Raw genomic sequence first — 20,886 nt, 5'->3', positions numbered from 1 at the left:
GAAAGGCGGGGTACACCCTGGACAAGTCGCCAGGTCATCACAGGGCTGACACATAGAGACACACAACTATTCACACTCACACCTACGGTCAATTTAGAGCCACCAATTATCCTAACCTGCATGTCTTTGAACTGTGGGGAAAACCGGAGCACCCGGAGGAAACCCACACAGACACGGGGAGAACATGCAAACTCCACACAGAAAGGCTCCCATCGGTCGCTGGGCTCGAACCCAGAACCTTCTTGCTGCGAGGCAACAGAGCTAACCACTACACCACCGTGCCACCCTAATGTTAGGGTGTAGTGGTTAGCACTGTTAGAAATTGTAATATAATACAATCAGAATAGAAACATTAATGTTCAGAATTATGTTAAATTGATTAGTAGTGAATTTGTACTAATTATATTGAATGAATGAATTTATTTATTTATTTCGAACATGTATAAAAAATGTATGTAACTATTTGTACATACAAAAGAAAGAACACGAGAAAGTGACAAAAAAAATTAATAAATAAATTACATAAAGAGCTCAGACATTACAATACACCGCACATTGTTCGAAAAAGGAGTGGGAAGAAGTACAATACTCTTTTTAATTTCCCACCCCTATTTAACTACCCCGAAATCCAAACTTCATTAATACACCTAAAAAGAAATATATACCATATATACACTTCATGAATATCTATATAATTACAAAAATAGATATATACTACACACCATATATATACACACTTCCTAAACATCTATATTCATTCATTCATTATCTCTAGCCGCTTTATCCTTCTACAGGGTCGCAGGCAAGCTGGAGCCTATCCCAGCTGACTACGGGCGAAAGGCGGGGTACACCCTGGACAAGTCGCCAGGTCATCACAGGGCTGACACATAGACACAGACAACCATTCACACTCACATTCACACCTACGGTCAATTTAGAGTCACCAGTTAACCTAACCTGCATGTCTTTGGACTGTGGGGGAAACCGGAGCACCCGGAGGAAACCCACGCGGACACGGGGAGAACATGCAAACTCCACACAGAAAGGCCCTCGCCGGCCCCGGGGCTCGAACCCAGGACCTTCTTGCTGTGAGGCGACAGCGCTAACCACTACACCACCGTGCCGCCCCTAAACATCTATATAAATATTTAATTACAAAATAAATATATACTACATTCCATATATACACTTCACAAATATCTATATAAATATATAATTACAAAAATAAATATCTACTACATACCTATCCATGTAAATATGAATATATAAACTATCCCCATAAATAAATATATACCATATATACCATATACTAAATTAGTTCTAATATCAACTCTATTCTATTTATCCCTCATCATCCTCCATTGACATACTTCCTCTTCTATATACTTGTTTAAAATATTTTTTGTACCTTTTTTTAAACAGATTTATATTTGCACTTTGTTTTATTTCTGTCTCCAGTCTGTTCCATAAAGTCACCCCACAGCTCGATACACACACGCTTTTCATATTTGTTCGAACCTTTGGTTTTTTAAAATTTAGGTCTCCCCTTAGATCAGGGGTCACCAAACTACGGCCCGCGGGCCAGATCCGGCCCGCCACCCCCCTTTGACCGGCCCTATGAGGCAATCCCCAAAAGTGGTCATGGCCTATTTTTTTTTTTAATTGCTTTTTGGCAAATAATAACGTCTGCATCTTGTATTTTGTTGATTTTATCAATTAAAATTGATATTTAGTTATAAAATGAACTATTCATATTTTCTGAATTTTTGTCATATGCTCGCGATCAAGCAGTGACAGGCGGCGCACGCGCAGAGAACTGTCAGTGTTCAGGACAGCAAAATGGCTAGCGGTCAGCGAAAAGCTGACAGAGAGTGCAGAGTTTTTAAAGAACAGTGGACCACCGATTATTTTTTAGTTCAGTGTAAGGACCGTGCAGTTTGTCTTGTATGTAAAGAAAGTGTGTCGGTTTTCAAAGAATATAATCTGCGTCGTCACTACGAAACCTGCCACAAACAGTATGCTAGTTTGCGAGGGCAAACAAGAGAAGACAGGATTCGGAGGATGAAATGCGGACTGGCTGCACAACAGAATGTATTCCTTCCCCAAACCCAGATCAACCAGGCTGCTGTCCGAGCTCGCTATAAGGTAGCTCACCTACTAGCTACCCATGGAAAGCCGTTTACTGATGGGGACTTTGTTAAAGTACGCATGCTTGCTGTGGCCGAGGAGGCGTGTCCCGACAAGAAGGATGCGCTCAACGCGGTGAGTCTCTCCGCACCTACTATGACCAGGCGAACCGAAGATTTGGGGGACGACGTGTATGACCAGCTGAATGAGAAAGTGTCAGAATTCGAGTTTTTTGCTTTGGCCATGAGAGCAATGACGTGCAGGATGCAGCACAACTGCTGTGATCTATTGATCTATTGCTCATATTATTATAATTTCACTGTTTTTTTAAAGTATTTATTTTATAGGCCTATTTATTTGACCTTTATTAAGTGCTGCACACAATTATTATTAATATTATTAATAATATCAACAGGCCTACCTACAATTTATAATTTTCCACTCACCTTTGCCAGTGTCAATCACCTCAACTAGGCAGATGTTTCTTACCTTGACAGCTTTGATGTTATTTTTATTAGAAAATAAATAAATGGAATATCTGTGGTATTTCAAATTAAAACAAAGTGTGAAGACTCGATTACTACTTTTGCAAACCACTAGTAAAGATAAACAAATATGTTCCAGGAATCAAGTGTGGATATAGTAGTGGGGATATAGTAGTGTGGATATAGTAGTGTGGATATAGTAGTGGGGATATAGTAGTGTGGATATAGTAGTGTGGATATAGTAGTGTGGATATAGTAGTGTGGATATAGTAGTGTGGATATAGTAGTGTGGATATAGTAGTGTGGATATAGTAGTGGGGATATAGTAGTGTGGATATAGTAGTGGGGATATAGTAGTGGGGATATAGTAGTGGGGATATAGTAGTGGGGACGGCTGTGCCAGGCTAGTAATCTCTACTACACAATGAGGCCTGCTGGTGGTCATATTTGTCTGGGTCATACAATTCTATGTTATATAGCTGACCCGACCCCGGCCCCCCATTAGTCAGGAACGACAATGTGGCCCCCAGAGAAAAAAGTTTGGTGACCCCTGCCTTAGATTATATCCCCCCTCTCTCTCACTAAACATTCCTTGTATATTTTTGGCAATAGATTATTTCTCACTTTATACATTATTTGTGCTGTTCTGAATTTGACCAGATCCATAAATTTCAACGTGTGATTTTATGAATAGTGAGTTTGTGTGATCTCTGTATCCTGTTTTGTTTATTGTCCTTATTGCTCTTTTCTGTATTGTACATATCGGCTGCAGAGTGGTTTTGTAGGTGTTTCCCCAGACTTCGACACAGTAAGTCAGATACGGCAAAAATAATGAGTAATATAGAGTACGCAAAGATTTGCAATCAAGAATATGTTTTGTTTTCCACAGAATTGCCGAGCACTTTGCCAGTTTTGCTCGTATGTATCCTACATGAGGTTTCCAGCAGACTTTATGATCCAAAATCACACCAAGAAATTTAATTTCCTGTACCATTTCTATCTTAGTATTGTCTATTATCAATTCTACATTACAATCTATTTTGTGTCTCCCAAACAACATGATCTTTGTTTTGCTTAGATTTAATGATAATTTATTTTTGTCAAACCATAGTTTTAGTTTATTTATTTCAGTTGTGATTGTCTCTAAAGTCCGCTGCAAATTCTCACCGGAACAAAAAATATTGGTGTCATCTGCAAACAAAACAAATTTCAGTACTCGCGAAATTCTACATATGTCATTAATATATAATATGAATAATTTCGGACCTAATATTGACCCCTGTGGTACCCCGCATGTAATGTTCATGAAATCAGATTTATGGTCACCTACAGTGGTGCTTGAAAGTTTGTGAATCCTTTAGAATTTTCTATATTTCTGCATAAATATGACCTAAAACATCATCAGATTTTCACACAAGTCCTAAAAGTAGATAAAGAGAACCCAGTTAAACAAATGAGACAAAAATATTATACTTGGTCATTTATTTATTGAGGAAAATGATCCAATATTACATATCTGTGAGTGGCAAAAGTATGTGAACCTTTGCTTTCAGTATCTGGTGTGACCCCCTTGTGCAGCAATAACTGCAACTAAATGTTTCCAGTAACTGTTGATCAGTCCTGCACACCGGCTTGGAGGAATTTTAGCCCGTTCCTCTGTACAGAACAGCTTCAACTCTGGGATGTTGGTGGGTTTCCTCACGTGAACTGCTCGCTTCAGGTCCTTCCACAACATTTCCATTGGATTAAGGTCAGGACTTTGACTTGGCCATTCCAAAACATTAACTTTATTCTTCTTTAACCATTCTTTGGTAGAATGACTTGTGTGCTTAGGGTCGTTGTCTTGCTGCATGACCCACCTTCTCTTGAGATTCAGTTCATGGACAGATGTCCTGACATTTTCCTTTAGAATTCTCTGGTATAATTCAGAATTCATTGTTCCATCAGTGATGGCAAGCCGTCCTGGCCCAGATGCAGCAAAACAGGCCCAAACCATGATACTACCACCACCATGTTTCACAGATGGGATAAGGTTCTTATGCTGGAATGGAATGTTTTTCTTTCTCCAAACGTAACGCTTCTCATTTAAACCATAAAGTTCTATTTTGGTCTCATCCGTCCACAAAACATTTTTCCAATAGCCTTCTGGCTTGTCCACGTGATCTTTAGCAAACTGCAGACGAGCAGCAATGTTCTTTTTGGAGAGCAGTGGCTTTCTCCTTGCAACCCTGCCATGCACACCATTGTTGTTCAGTGTTTTCCTGATGGTGGACTCATGAACATTAACATTATCCAATGTGAGCGAGGCCTTCAGTCACTTAGAAGTTACCCTGGGGTCCTTTGTGACCTCACCGACTATTATACACCTTGCTCTTGGAGTGATCTTTGTTGGTCGGCCACTCCTGGGGAGGGTAACAATGGTCTTGAATTTTCTCCATTTGTACACAATCTGTCTGACTGTGGATTGGTGGAGTCCAAACTCTTTAGAGATGGTTTTGTAACCTTTTCCAGCCTGATGAGCATCAACAACGCTTTTTCTGAGATCCTCAGAAATCTCCTTTATTCGTGCCATGATACACTTCCACAAACATGTGTTGTGAAGATCAGACTTTGATAGATCCCTGTTCTTTAAATAAAACAGGGTGCCCACTCACACCTGACTGTCATCCCATTGACTGAAAACACCTGACTCTAATTTCACCTTCAAATTAACTGCTAATCCTAGAGGTTCACATACTTTTGCCACTCACAGATGTGTAATATTGGATCATTTTCCTCAATAAATAAATGACCAAATATAATATTTTTGTCTCATTTGTTTAACTGGGTTCTCTTTATCTACTTTTAGGACTTGTGTGAAAATCTGATGATGTTTTAGGTCATACTAATGCAAAAATATAGAAAATTCTAAAGGGTTCACAAACTTTCAAGCACCACTGTATCTGCACAAACTGTTGCCTGTTTCTTAGATAGCTCGACAGCCAACTCCACCCAACTCCCCTAACACCGCACTTTTCTAGTTTACTTAATAATATACTGTGATCAATGGTATCGAATGCTTTTTTTAGGTCCACAAATACTCCAATTGCTATTTTTTTATTGTCTATACATTTTGTGATTTCCTCTATTAGTTCCATTAGTGCCATCGATGTTGATCTGTCCATTCTGAATCCATATTGACTGTCTGTAAGGAGGTTGTGTTTTTCAATGAATTTGTCCAGTCTATCTGAAAAAAGTTTTTCGAGTATTTTGGAGAATTGGGGGAGTAAAGCAACAGGCCTGTAGTTTGTGAAATGGTGTCTATCTCCGGTTTTAAACAATGGTATCACTTTTGCAATTTTCATTTTGTCTGGAAATGTACCTATCCTAACCTAATATTAAATGCAGAGTTAAAGTTTTTTCTTTGGTCTCAGACCTACACGTATGCTGCCAAAAATATTACTTATGATTTAATTTCTGTTTAAGTACTGATGTGTGACTGAACGAATAGGCAAGGCAAGGCAAGTTTATTTCTATAGCGCATTTCATACACAGGGCGGCACGGTGGTGTAGTGGTTAGCGCTGTCGCCTCACAGCAAGAAGGTCCGGGTTCGAGCCCCGGGGCCGGCGAGGGCCTTTCTGTGTGGAGTTTGCATGTTCTCCCCGTGTCCGCGTGGGTTTCCTCCGGGTGCTCCGGTTTCCCCCACAGTCCAAAGACATGCAGGTTAGGTTAACTGGTGACTCTAAATTGAGCGTAGGTGTGAATGTGAGTGTGAATGGTTGTCTGTGTCTATGTGTCAGCCCTGTGATGACCTGGCGACTTGTCCAGGGTGAACCCCGCCTTTCGCCCGTAGTCAGCTGGGATAGGCTCCAGCTCGCCTGCGACCCTGTAGAACAGGATAAAGCGGCTACAGATAATGAGATGAGATTTCATACACAGTGGCAGTTCAATGCGCTTTACAGAGGTAAAGGCAAAACAGTAAACAATAAAAAATAAAATTACATAAAACAAAGGGGGAAGAAGAGAAAAAATATGAGAATTAAGCAGTAGTAGAAATAAAGTAATAAAATTAAGTAAAAGTTCAGTAAAAAACAACAGAATAAAATGGAATAAAAATTAAGTAAAATTTAAAACATGCAAAGACTGTAAAAGTTAAGTAAAGTTTAAAACATGTAAAGATGATATTTATCAGTTAGCAGAAAGCATCTGAGAACAGCTTGGTCTTTAGTCTAGATTTGAAGCTGCCAACAGCAGGAGCATTTTTAATGTCCTCTGGCAGTTGGTTCCATAGCTGCACTGCATAGTAGCTAAAAGCTGCTTCACCACACTTTGTTTTAACAACAGGTTTTACCAGTAAATTTTTCTGCTGCGATCTGGTAGATCTGATTGGGTTAGGCCGCTGCAACATATCAGAGAGGGAATTGGGCCCTGGACCATTTAGAGATTTGTACACCAGCAGCAATGCTTTAAAGTCAATTCTGTAGCTTACTGGAAGCCAGTGAAGGGACCTTAGAATTGGAGTAATGTGCTCTGTTCTTTTTGTTCGTGTGAGAACCCTTGCCGCTGCATTTTGAACCAGCTGAAGTCGTTTGATGGTCTTTTTTGGCAGGCCTGTGAAAAGGCCATTGCAGTAATCAACCCTACTAGAGATGAAGGCATGTATCAGTTTTTCCAGATCATTTTTTGACATAAGTCCTCTTAGTTTGGAAATGTTTTTTAGGTGATAAAATGCCGTTTTAGTGATTGCTTTCATGTGACTGTCAAAGTTTAGCTCACGGTCAATGAAAACACCAAGATTTTTAACCATTTCTTTAGTTTTAATCCCCTTTGTGTCAAGAATAGTGGTAATACTGAGTCTTTCATCTTTTTCCCCCCAAACAGAATTACATCTGTTTTATCTGTGTTCAGCTGAAGAAAATTTTGTGACATCCAGTTGTTGATTTGATCGATACACTGGTAGAGACATTCAAGGGGGGCATAATCATTAGGTGATAGAGCAAAATAAATTTGGGTGTCATCTGCATAGCAGTGATACAAAATTGAGTTGTTCTTGATAATTTGTCCAAGTGGGAGCATATAAAGGTTGAATAGTAATGGTCCAAGGATCGACCCCTGGGGGACACCACAGGTCAAGGACATTGATGTTGAGGTACAATTTCCCATGGTAACAAAGAAGCTTCTAAGTATGATTTTAACCAATTGATAACTTTACCAGTCAATCCAACCCAGTGTTCAAGTCGATATAGCAGTATGTTGTGATCAACAGTATCAAAAGCTGCACTGAGGTCCAGTAACACCAGGACCGATGTTTTACCTGCATCAGTATTAAGACGTATGTCATTTATAACTTTAATCAGCGCTGTTTCAGTGCTGTGATTGGCATGAAATCCTGACTGAAAGTTATCAAAGCAGCTGTTTGATATCAAGAAGGCAGTTAATTGATTGAAGACAATTTTTTCAAGGATTTTCCCGATGAATGGTAGATTTGATATTGGCCTGTAGTTGTTCAATACTGAAGCATCCAGATTATTCTTTTTAAGTAGGGGCTTTACAACGGCTTTTTTCAGGGACACAGGAACAATGCCAGTCTCCAGGGATGTATTTATGATCTGAAGCACATCTGTAATTATGAGGTGAAGAACAGACTTAAAAAAGTTGGTGGGCAGAATGTCCAATTCAGATGTTGAGGAACTGAGATTTTGTACAGTTTTTTCAAGAGTCTCGTAATCAATCAAACAAAATTCTGACATTGTGTTGAAATTGTCTGTCTGTGTCACTGGCGATGGCAGCTTTTCAGTTATTTGCAACTGAGATATATTATGAGAAATATTCTGCCGTATTTTATCAGTTTTACCTTTGAAGAAGGATGCAAACTCATTGCATTTATTAACTGAGAGAAGTTCAGGTGCTAATTGTGGTGGGGGATTAATTAGCTTCTCTACTGTTGAAAATAGCACACGGGCATTGTTCATATTCCTGTTAATGATGTTGGAGAAGAAAGACTGTCTTGCTTTACCAATTTCATAATTATATTTGAAATTATGAATAAATAAAATTACAGCTGCACAGTTTTACTGAAGAATGTCTGAAGTCCAAATCACATGTTGATGAAGTTCCCCTGTGATAAATGAGAGGTTTTATTTATTTACAGCCGCTAAGTTTTAATAAAACGTGACAGAGTTTTGTAACAAAGTTTACTGGAAAAATAATTTTCACTTCATTTTATCCTCAAGAAGCAGAAATCATCGCTGTTTGTCTGTGTGATTGAAATAAAAATCTCAGGACTTGACCTTCCAAAATCTCAGTGAGAAATTTCAGGCTTAATAAAACATTTTATTTACTAGAATATATTTCTAACACTTATTTATTAAATTCTAAAGATTCATTAACAGTAAACACACACACACCTCTCGTTTCTCTCCGACTATACACGTGTGTGTGTCTATGCAGTGGGGATCCACACACTCTTCCACACCACACACTCTCTCCACATCTCCTCCTGCATTGAAGAACTCGGCTTGGTCCAGAATTTTCTTCTATTTTCATCCTCCTCCTCACAGTGCAGCCAGAGACGCTTCAGAGGACTGCAGTGCTGCAGAAACTGACATCCCTGTGTGTGTGTGTATATATACACACACACACACACACATTACATGCATGATGAAGATGAAGTGCTCTGACATTAACACTAATGTTTTGCAGAAGAAAAAACAACAAAAAAAAAACACTGAATTAGGAGTGTCTAAACTTTTGACTGGTACGGTCAGTGTGACTTGGACTTGAGTCATAAACTCAAGTGGCCATCTCTGATTTAGAACACATCATCATTTTATAATAAACACCACACACCTCTTTCCATCAGTCCACATGGACATGTCCCAAACAACACACACACACGCGCCGTATTCACTATTAATCCCTACGGCCTGATAAAGTGCCGGAGCAGATTTTATTCTAATAAAGGCACTCTGCTGTTGATAGTTTATGTACAAGTTTTATGCAGGTCTATGAAGATTTTATGAAACTTATGAATTTCAGGACGTCACTGGACACAAAGCTGACCAATAAACAGCACGAGACTGACCTTGGCACTGCCCCAGTACCATACAGCCTGGACCTCATTGTGATTGGCTAAAGCCTGGGTCAGCTGATCCTTTCCACCACTGATGACACTGACCACACCCACAGGAACGTCAGACGCCTGGAGAACCTGTGAAGACAAACATCAAAAGAAAAAACCTCTTTACATCTAATGAAAGTCAAACAGCAACTTTTACATCTTATTCATTAAATACATATATTTAAAAATATACCACTAATAAACACAAGTTCAAAAATACAATTCAGAATCATCACCCGAGTGCCGTTCTACTGAAAATCAGCACGTCCATGATTCAGCGGTCGGCACGAAGCCGCAGGCTTTTATACAAGTTTCATAAACTAGACATTAATACGAAATAACTGACACTTCAGACACAATATTACAGAATAAAATATTTTAAAAGTTTATTTTTGCTCCACTAATGGAAACAGATCCCAAAGAAGCCACACCCACCGAATGCTGCTTGTGTGACTTGGACTGATTTATATGTTCCCATTCCAGGTGCAGCCACTGAAACTGTCTTACCTTCTTTATTTACATCTTCACCTCACAAGTGTTCAGATTTCACATCAAACATTATACTGAGGAAAACTGTCCCGCTGATGTACCTGTCCTGGAGGAAGTTTAAATGTCATGAACTGCTGCTACAAGTGGAATTTTATGGAGTAAACCAACGGCAGCTCTTCCACTCGGGATGCAGAGGCTCCGCCCCTTTCAAATACCTCAAGAGAAAGTCTATTTAAATATGCTAACCATAAAGTGAAATAACTACGAAATCAAAATTGTTTACTCGTACAATGTGCCTGGTCGTCTGTCAAAGTCTGTCGGCATTCATTAAAATTTCTGTGTTAATTGATATTTTTCCAGGTTTGTCTGTGCAACTCCTGAACCGTTCAGCAGTCAGGTGATCTGAAGATGCTCTCCAAGTTGTTGGTCTCAGAATTTAGACAGCACGCAGTGATTTGCACGATGGGACGCAGCGATCTGCACCTCAGACACCTGGAAAGGTTTAATTTTTTTTTTTGCGCTAATGTGATTGGACGATTCTCGACTCTGTATTTCAGGTTCTCGCTCGCCATGGTCGTTACAGGTCACTTCTGCTCCTTTTCTTTCAGGATGGCACACTTATTTCTGTGGAACCATGTAAAAATCACAGAAAATATAGTTTTTATTTTATTTTGGTGAAGGATTTTCTTTCGCTAATTGATTCATTTGATTTTACTCAGGCTGTTAGTGGTGTAACACATGACTGAGACATCACTTGGACTTGATTTTATTTCGTAGTATTGATGTCAGTCAGCACTTGTCTGATCATTTCCCTGTATACTTTAACGCTGCCTTTTTTCCAAAGCAAACTGCAGCTGCTCCTTCTTGTTGCTCTCGGTTTACTCGCAGTGATACTAATTTTGTCTCTGCTTTTAATTTAGCAGGTGGTTCATTATTTGGATGTCCTGAGGATTTAATCACTGACTTTAACTCATTGTGTGAATCTTGTCTTAACTCTGTTGCTCCTCTAAAAATCTTCTGGTCTAAACCCAGTTCTTATTTTTGGTGAGATGAGCTTACTCGTACTCGCTGTCAGACAGAGAAACGCTGGAAGGAAGATCAGTTACAGATAACTATTGAAATTAATGCAGCTAAACAGGCAAAGTTTGATTTTACGTCCAATTTGTTGCTTGATCTACCTACAGCCTCTGACCCTGTTCATCACAGCATCCTTTTGTCCCGACTAGAGAAGGTAGTGGGTTTAAAGGGCTGTGTGTTGGACTGGTTCAAGTCTCATCTTCGTGACAGGACTTTCTTTGTTGGTAACGATCTTGTGATGTCCTCAAGAGCCATATTAATTGTGGGGGTCCCACAGGGGTCTATTCTGGGTACTCTTCTTTTTTCACTCTATCTCCTTCCATTCAGTTGAATTTTCAAGAAGAATAACATATCGTTCCATTGCTATGCTGCCAACTAGAGCCCTGCACTCCCGCGGGAGTCCCACGGGACTCGCGGGACCCGCCGCAAAGCAGTGCGGCGCGGGACAAATTTTGAAAGCTCATTGCGGGCGCGGGCGGGACCGGAAGTGCACATATGCGCGCGCGGGCGGGAGCAGGAGTGCACATATGCGGCGCGGGCGGGAGCCGTGATAAGCTGCAGTCCCGCTAACTAAAAACGTGTTTGAAATAAAATTTATAAATTATTAATTTATGTCTATCATATATAATTTGTGCTGGATATTTTATTTGGCATTAATAAAAACATTTTAAGATGCCTAAATTTGCAGAGAGAGTCAGATTGCCAGATTGAGTGAGGAATGGCATCTTAAATTTGCCATTGATCACTTGCCTTGCCTAACAGGAAATCCTACTCCACTCTAATGACTCGCAGTTCACACCCAGCCTCCAATGACCCACACTAACATGATGCCTCAATGACACCTTAGATGAGCTGGTCATCAGAATTATGATTCTGATCCAGGAGAGGATAAATATCTCTCGTTCGTTTCTCGATTCTTTTCCTCTTCCGTGTTTGAGATCTCCAATCATGGCAGAAGAGCAGAGCTCCTTTACTGAATCTCACAGTGCTTCAAAAGTTATTATTATTATTATTATTATTAGTGCTGTAAAAAATGTCGCGTTATTATCGCGTTAACTTGACTCAATTTTAACGGCAATAATTTTTTTTATCGCGAGATTAACGCTCTGTGACATGATGTAGGTTTTTCATAAGCTTTTGAAACTAGTAGAGATGGGATTTATGGCTCTTTGATGGGATCCGCATCTTTGTGATCCGTTCTTTGAAAAGAGCCGTTCAGAAGACTGGCTCATTTGGCTCTTTTTAAATATTTATTCAGTTTTAAGAAGACAGCGTCTGTAAACTCAATGCTATCCCAGAAATCCTTCCTGTAATATGCAAATTTGGCCGCCTCTGATTGGACAGCGCGACGCATCAACAGGCAGAAAAAGTGTAAAAGTACAAAATGTGTTAAGTGAGATGAAACAGTAAAGATCAGATTCAATGCAATATTTATCAACGAACAACTTAAAGTTAATATAATAGTGTACTTTATATTATAATCAAGCATGTCAAGCCTACCGTCACTGTGTAACCTGTCTCTCTGATAGAGCTGTAGACCAACTCAAGCAGTAAATCACTTCACTGAGTGAAGTGGAAGAAGAGTGAAGTTCACTCCTCTTGCTAGCTCTGCTTTGCAATAATAATAAAAAAAAAAAAAAAAAAAACACCCTTGGTACAAAGCAAGCCCATTCACTTTTTTATGCTGATCAGAGAATTACAATGGTTTCTCATGTGATAAAAATGTGCGATTCGCGATTAAATATTTTAATCGCTTGACAGCACTAATTATTATTATTAGAGACACTACATGCTGAATTCAGAAACAAGGTAAATAATAATAAGCGTGAACGTGAGCTGTAGATATTTATGCTCAAATCCACTCAAAGTAGGGGGCGGGGCACCATCACGCTGTGTCAAGACAAGAACTTTCCTGAGAAATAATGCAAACGTCTGCATCATGCGGGATTTGCGGGCGGGAGCGGGACAAAATATGGCAGGCGCGGGCGGGAGCGGGACTGAAAATCATAATTCTTTGCGGGCGCGGGCGGGAGCGTGACTGCACAATGCGGGCGCGGGCGGGAGCGGGACTGAAAAATCCGACCCGCGCAGACCTCTACTGCCAACATCCAGATTTATTTTCCTGTCGGCAAGAAATCCGTCGATGCATTATTAACTTGTCTTACTGACTTTAAAACAATGAATGGCTGAAATTTTTTTTAGACTTTAATTCAGACAAAACGGATTATTTTTATTGGTCCTGGTTCATTTCACGGCTTTAGTGCATTACCTGGCTCATTAATCCATCACTGTAAACTGTCAGCAAATGACCCAGGAGTGGTTATTGATGGAAATTTGAAATAATCAAGTAAGCCAGGTTGTAAAAAGATGTTTTTATGAACTCAGGGTTTTGGCAAAAGTTGAGCCCCTTATGAGAGCGACACATGCCTTCATTTTCTCAATACTTGATTATTGTAACTCTTTATACGTGAGGATCGGATCCACTCTTATCTTGGTTATAGCTTGTTCAGAATGCAGCATGCAGATGTGTGGCAGGTGTTCACAAATACGAGTCTTTTACTCCAGGACTCGCATCATTACACTGGCTGCCAGTTAAATTCAGAGATGATTAAGATTTTACTTTAGGTTTTTAAATCCCTTTATGATCAAGCACCAAGTTACGTGTCAGAACTGCTCATCCTGACACTCCTGCACGTAACCTGCGTTCTGCTGAGGAGCCACTCTGAGTTGTGCTGCGCACCAGGAGATGGAAACAGTGCAGGATCGGGCTTTTAGTGTCGTCGCTCCTCGGCTCTGGAATAATCTCCCTCTGAATGTCAGAACAACGCCTCCTCTTCCTGTGTTTAAAACCAGATTAAAATCTTATTTTTTCTCCTTTTCTTTTAACTGTTTTTCATTACTTTTCTGTAATTTTGTATCTTTTCTTGTGCCTTGTGCCACTGCTTGTTTTTTTTTTATACGCACTGCACTGTCTTAGGTGATCTAATTGTATTTTATTTAAATGCTATTTTCACTCTCCTGTTATGTGTGCTTTATTCAGCACTTTGGTACAGCACTGACTCATCATTTAAACCTGCTATACAAATACATTTGATTGATTAATTGATTGATTTTATCTAATGTGATCAGACAGTTCTTTATGCTGCTTTTTTTTCAGGTTTAACTGACGTTTACAGTCGCATTAAGAGACTCCGACTCGGTGATGGAGACAGAGTGAGTTGACGAGCTGGACTAAGATGTTACTAACTGCATTTAATTTCGCTGATTGCTGTTTCAATCAAAGTGTCAGCAGTCTGCATTAAAACATGAACAAAGCTAAATACAAAACATTTATCTTCACACTGCTGAACAGACAGTTCAAGGCTCCAGGACTGGGCAAAGAAAACTCATCTATTTATCCTGTTTCTTATTTATATACTGTATAATTTATTATCGCTCAACAAGTTGCATTTTTATCAGGATGCATGACTAAACGCCACCATCTAGCGGGTTAATTTAGTCACCTTGGCGGCACGGTGGTGTAGTGGTCATCACTGTCGCCTCACAGCAAGAAGGTCTGGGTTCGAGCCCCGGGGCCGGCGAGGGCCTTTCTGTGTGGAGTTTGCATGTTCTCCCCGTGTCCGCGTGGGTTTCCTCCGGGTGCTCCGGTTTCCCCCACAGTCCAAAGACATGCAGTTAGGTTAACATGGGGCAGCCTTGAGCTGAAATGCCCTGAGCAAGGCACCTAACCCCCAACTGTTCCCCAGGCACTGTTAGCATGGCTGCCCACTGCTCTGGGTGTGTGTGCGCTCATTGCTCACTTGTGTGTGATCTCACATCTCACTGCTTCAGACAGGTTAAAAGCTTAAGTCTGTGCTTGAGTGTACGTGTAATAAATAAAGGCTGCTTCTATGACCAGAAAAGCCAGATGGGCACACAGTGACAGGTACCAGGGCTGTTCCAGTAAATATCACCACACCTGGAATGGTGCTTGACCAAACTAATTAATGGATCGCAACTAACTGTTGTATAAAAGTAAAATATCAATCAAAAGAGCTATAAAAATTCCAGTATTCTGTTTCTGTATTGTGAAAAATTTTTAAATTTCAGTTTTATTCTAAAAAGGGTGTGAAACAGAGAATAATCTGTTCACACCTAAATAAAGCTGGAATGTAAAATCACCGGAATGAAATCGAGAGCTGGAAGAGGAAACTTCTCGCTTGGCACCATGATGACAGCGTTGCCCATGGAAACAGTTGCCCCCAGAACAGACACCATGGAGAGAAGTGGCTTACTGTCAGGCAGGACCACACCCACAACTCCTAACGCCTCCGGGGTCGAGAGGGCGGAGCCAGTTTGAGGGAGGAGCTGTGGACAAATTTACACATAAATACAGGACAGAATCAGAGCTGAAGCTGAATGAGAAGGACAGAAACATATTTCTTACTGGCACATGTCCATTTTGCTTATCACACCGCGCAGCCCAATCAGAAAGCCTGGAGACACTAAGCTCCACCTCCTGAGCTGCCTCCTCCATAGAGACACCAGTCTGGTTGTGGATTGATGCAGCCATGTCCTGCCTTCTTTTGTCTAGACTGCCAGCGAGGGAGTGGAGGGCAAGAGCTCGAGCTGCCGGACTTTTCTTCATCCATCTGCCATCAACACAACACGAGTCACGCAACGCTCACTTTCATCTCCTATGGAACTGCTCTGTGTTTAGTGTTAAAGGCTTAAGTGTTCCCGAAATTGTACCCTGGCTGGACCTTCAGCGCAGCGTCCACTGCGTTACGGACATCTTTCCTGCCACCATCAGGACAGTGAGCCAAAACAGCGCCCCCTGGAGCCTGCACGACCCGACTGCAGCCTGAATCAGCTTTACACACCTTCCCCCCTACCAGGTGAGTACAGGAGCGAGAGACACTGAGAGCAACAGAGAGAGAGAGGCATGGGGAGAGAGACGGGAGAGAGAGAGAGAGAGAGAGAGAGAGAGAGAGAGAGAGAGAGAGAGAAACAAGGGAGGGAGAGACAGGGGAGAGAGAGAGAGACAGACAGGAGAGAGTTTTGACTTTCAAGCCACCTTTAATTACACCATTGTTCCATGTGTGTTTTCTTTTACAATAAATAAAACAATAAATAATGGAGAAAATAAAAAGGTACATGAAAAGTCATTACTAGAAAATCATCAAATTCAATACATAAAAACACCTTTTCTGTTAAAACATTCACACACACACACACACAATTGTCCATTAAAAGTTGAGTTAGTGCACCATCCTCTTCAAGTGAACATAAAACCTGTCTAAACCCCCACAGATCTATAAAAAAAAAAAGTGTCCAGGTTATTGGTTAGTCTGTAAAAAGCACGCTCTACCTTAAGACGAGATGCAACCAAACCTTTCAGGCTCTGAACCGCATCAGTCCATCCCAGGCCCAGCATCTGATTCTTTCTGGTCTTCCAGAGTGCCAGTTTTGCGGTTCCATTTAAAAAATTAATTAAAACCCAAGTCTGTCTTTTCCTGACTGTGTATCTCGGCCCAAAGACAAACAAAGGGACGGAAAATTTCTCCCCTAGGTGTTCCACCCACTCTTGCAATGTCTTGAATAGGCCCACTAGCCGAGGACAAAGAGACACCAAGTGTTCTAGGGTTTCTTGTTGGTGACAGAAGGGACAGTCCTCCCCAGTGCTGGGATGCAGGTGAGCCCTGTGTCTGTTTGTGGCTATCGCTCCGTGTCTGATCCTCCACTGGAGGTCAGCCATCCATTTCTCGATGGGCGTCTTGTACAGAATCCTCCAGCAGCCTTTAGGGGTGCATTCTGGAGCAAAAACCCGAGTCCACCTCAACCCCCTGACTTCGACCAAAGAGCAGAAGTTCAGTACTTTTACGCAACTGTAGTAGAGCTGCTTCTTCCCACAGGAGCTGAAGTTGAAAAACGATTTCTGTGTTCAGAGTGTCCTGGTCTTCTAAGCTCAGTTGAGGAAGCCCTTGCAGTAGCTCTGCAGCACAGTCCATGTCACAGCTGCCCGCGCTGAATAGATCCGCATAAAACTCCACTGTGAGCTTCCTTATCTCAGCTGGGTCTGTAGTGATGTTTCTATCAGAACAACGAAGACAGACCATTTGTTTCCTCTGAACAGCAGATTTCTCCAGGTTAAAAAAGAAAGAAGTTGGTGCATCCATGTCTTGGAATCTAGTAAAACATGCTGGGACCAGTGCTCCTTTAGCTCTGTCCTGCAGAAGGGAGTTCAGTTCCTGCCTTTTAAAAATTAGCCCATCATTTTTTGGTTGATCAGCTTGTGAGGTAAAGGCATTTTTTTCCAAATCTCTTATTTCCTCTTCCAGTTTCTGGTCAGTTCTCTGGATCTTGGCTGTGGAATTAAAAGAATACTGCTGGCAAAACACTCTAATTTGGGCCTTTCCTACCTCCCACTACTTCAAGAGTGAAGGAAAAAAGTTTCTTTCCTGGATCTCCAATAGATCCAAAATAATTTAAAATTTTTACAAAAATTAAGATCATGCAATAACTTAACATTAAAATGCCAAAAGGACTTTGGTTTTTCCGCAGGAGATTAAAAAAAGCTCCATTAAAACTAAGTGATGGTCTGTAAAAACAACAGGGGAGATCTGGCAGTCAGTAACTCTTGAAGTAAAAGGTGCAGAAATATAAAATCTGTCCAACCTTGCTGCACAGACTCTACCGTCAGATATTTTCACCCATGTGTATTGTCGGACTGAAGAGTGCTTCATCCTCCACACATCGACCAGATCGGTTCTCTTTAAAAAGTGAGATAAAATGGACGAGGAGTGAATGTGTGCTTCCTCTCCTGTCTGTGCAGCAGTTCCAGTCTCCCCCCATTAAAACACACTCCCCTGATCATTACAACTTAACTTCTCTTTTAATAAACTAAACAACTCTTCACGTTCAGAGCCTTGGTTTGGTGCATAAACATTGATAAAACTCAGAGTAAAATCCTGTATTTTAACTTTTACCATAAGAACTCTACCTTTCACCAACTCTGTACTGGACACGATGTTTATATCTAAAACAGGAGAGAATAAAATCGCAACTCCTGCACTAAAATTTGTCCCATGACTAAGAACATATTGTCCATTCCACCATAAATCCCAGGCGATTTTATTTCAACTCATTACTATGTGTTTCCTGTAATAAAATAATATCCATTTTTTTCAGATAATAAAACTCTTTTCTGTTCATCTCTTCCCCATTTATATTTAAAGACGCGACTCTTAACCCCTGCATATTGAAGGATAAAAGACAGAAACGTGAAAGAGACAGATAAAAAGAACCAGTAGAGATAAAACACCCAGTGCTGTGTGGTCATTAAAAACTTATTTTCTAATTTTCATTTTCTTAATCATTCTACTTTTGGACTCCTTTAACCCTTTCCTCAGACCAGTAACGTGCTTTTTTAACCGATAACGGGTTTTTCCATCTAGTAAATCCATTCCAACAACTCTTTGAAGTGTGGTAACTGATCTAATAAATTTTTCAACATTGGGAAAATAATCTTTAACATTTGCTTTTTTTCCCCAAAGGTTTCATCCATAAAACTATTGATTTCCTCGAGTGAATGGAGGTCCTCGCGTTGGGAAATACTGTCTGTTATAGACACAGAGTCAGAGTCCATGTCAGTCACACTGTCACCATAACAGCGGTCCGGCTTCGTCACCTCTTCTGTCTCACTGTCGGGTCTGACAGCCTCCTGTGAGACCGGAGACTCCGCATTCTGCTCAGACCCCCCTACACCGACCTCTCCTGGCTCTACCCTGCTCTGTTCAGCCTCCATCAACTCAATCTGAGTGGGTGGAGCAGATTCTGATGGCGTTGGCCAACCACTGTTCATCTCCCCACTGTCAGTCATATTAGTCGCTCTACTGCCCCCCTCCACACCGTCAGTCACAACATCCACACCGCTGTTCACTTCCGTACCATCAATCACCCCGCTGACCCCCTCCCCACTGTCAGTCACACCAGCCTCCCCACTGTCCCCTTCCACACGGTCAGTCTCCGCAGTCACCCCACTTTCAGTCCCGTTCCTTCCCGTCCTCGCTGACAGTCCCAGTGGCAGCAGCCGGCTCTGCTCCCCGCTGTCTGTGAGGACACGCGACCCGCTTGTGTCCCACATCCCCACACTCAAAGCATTTCATGCTCCCCGAACTCGCATAAACCATGTAAAACCCTTCCTCGTGTTTAACACGGAAGGAAACTTCCAGTGTTTGAGTCGGGGAGTCCAGAAACATAAACACTTGTCTCCGTAGAGACTGAATGTGTTTTAACTCATCACTCCTACAGCCCAAATTTACTGTCCGGAATCCATTCAAGAATTTCCCGAAGCGCTTCAGTTCTCTCTCTCCAGCACTTCGTTGGGAATAAACGGAGGGACTCCGGACACGGTGACCCGGACAGAGGGCACGGCCAGTGGGGAAACTTGTATAAAAACTCACCACCACCGCTTTATTCATGTGGGAGGCACACACGATGTTACCATAACCCACCTGTGTTCCGACCACAAGCAACACCTGCTCTACCGGAACCGTAAGGTTGTGGCACCACCCTTACTCCATGCTTGAAGGACAGGGGCGGCGTCCCGGAGGATGCCATTCCCGCCAAAAAGCCAACAAACAAACAAACACACACAAAACACTAAAACACCACTACTAACAACTACAAAACACTCAGAAATTAAATAACACAAGAAAAAACAAGAGAAAAGTTTAGATCGGAAAAATCGCAAGCTCTCAGCTAACGCTCACCACACCAGCAAACTCCCAGCATGCAGTGCAGAGAGACAGACACACACACAGGGGAGAGAGAGAGAGAGAGAGACACACACAAGGGGGAGAGAGACGGGGAGAGAGAGAGAGAGAGAGAGAGAGAGAGACGGGGAGAGAGAGAGAGAGAGAGACAGACAAGGGAGAGAGAGAGAGAGAGAGAGAGAGAGAGAGACACAAGGGAGAGAGAGAGAGAGAGAGACGGGGAGAGAGAGAGAGAGAGAGACGGGGAGAGAGAGAGAGACAGACAAGGGAGAGAGAGAGAGAGAGAGAGAGAGACACACAAGGGAGAGAGAGAGAGAGAGACAAGGGAGAGAGAGAGGCAAGGGGGGGGGAGAGAGAGAGAGAGAGAGACGGGGAGAGAGACACAAGGGGGAGAGAGAGAGAGAGACGGGGGGAGAGAGAGAGAGAGAGAGAGAAAGAGACAAGGGAGAGAGAGGCAAGGGGGGGAGAGAGAGAGAAGGGAGAGAGAGAGAGACAGGGGAGAAAGAGACAGGAGAGAGAGAGAGAGAGAGAGAGAGAGAGAGAGACAGGGGAGAAAGAGACAGGAGAGAGAGAGAGAGAGAGAGAGACAGGGGAGAAAGAGACAGGAGAGAGAGAGAGAGAGAGAGAGAGAGAGTGTTAGAAGAGCACCAATTCATTAAGTGATTTTTAAAGCCACAGTCTGTAAATTTAAGGTCCACAGAGTCTCTAACCAAAACGCAGTGGATTCGCTCAGACGGGTTCAGTGTCACGTTTAGCCTTTAAATTTGATCTGGAGTTCAAAAGTTAATGTCGCTAACAAGGACCGAAATTTTACAGCCTCCAGTTTCACATCATACAAACAACCCGTCTGAT

At 41.7% G+C, this 20,886-nt stretch overlaps 1 protein-coding gene across 2 annotated transcripts in view; it reads right to left on the bottom strand.

Moving 5' to 3' along the window:
- Positions 1 to 8,603: 8,603 nt before the first annotated feature.
- aldh16a1 (aldehyde dehydrogenase 16 family, member A1) overlaps positions 8,604 to 20,886 on the bottom strand; it is a 28,193-nt gene continuing 15,910 nt past the window's right edge. For both annotated transcript variants that reach the window (XM_060902375.1, XM_060902377.1), the window contains 6 exons: positions 16,010 to 16,177; positions 15,705 to 15,909; positions 15,440 to 15,625; positions 9,677 to 9,802; positions 9,000 to 9,202; positions 8,604 to 8,710 (listed from right to left, as the gene is read on the bottom strand). In XM_060902375.1, coding sequence (XP_060758358.1) covers positions 9,035 to 9,202; positions 9,677 to 9,802; positions 15,440 to 15,625; positions 15,705 to 15,909; positions 16,010 to 16,177 — 853 coding nt within the window. In that variant the 3' untranslated portion in view covers positions 8,604 to 8,710; positions 9,000 to 9,034. The remainder of the gene's footprint in view (positions 8,711 to 8,999; positions 9,203 to 9,676; positions 9,803 to 15,439; positions 15,626 to 15,704; positions 15,910 to 16,009; positions 16,178 to 20,886) is intronic.

The sequence above is a fragment of the Neoarius graeffei genome, chromosome 20, assembly GCF_027579695.1.
Source record: "Neoarius graeffei isolate fNeoGra1 chromosome 20, fNeoGra1.pri, whole genome shotgun sequence".
Taxonomy (NCBI): Eukaryota; Metazoa; Chordata; class Actinopteri; order Siluriformes; family Ariidae; genus Neoarius; species Neoarius graeffei.
Note: the sequence above shows the minus strand (reverse complement) of the source record. Positions and strands in the feature narration are given on the sequence as shown.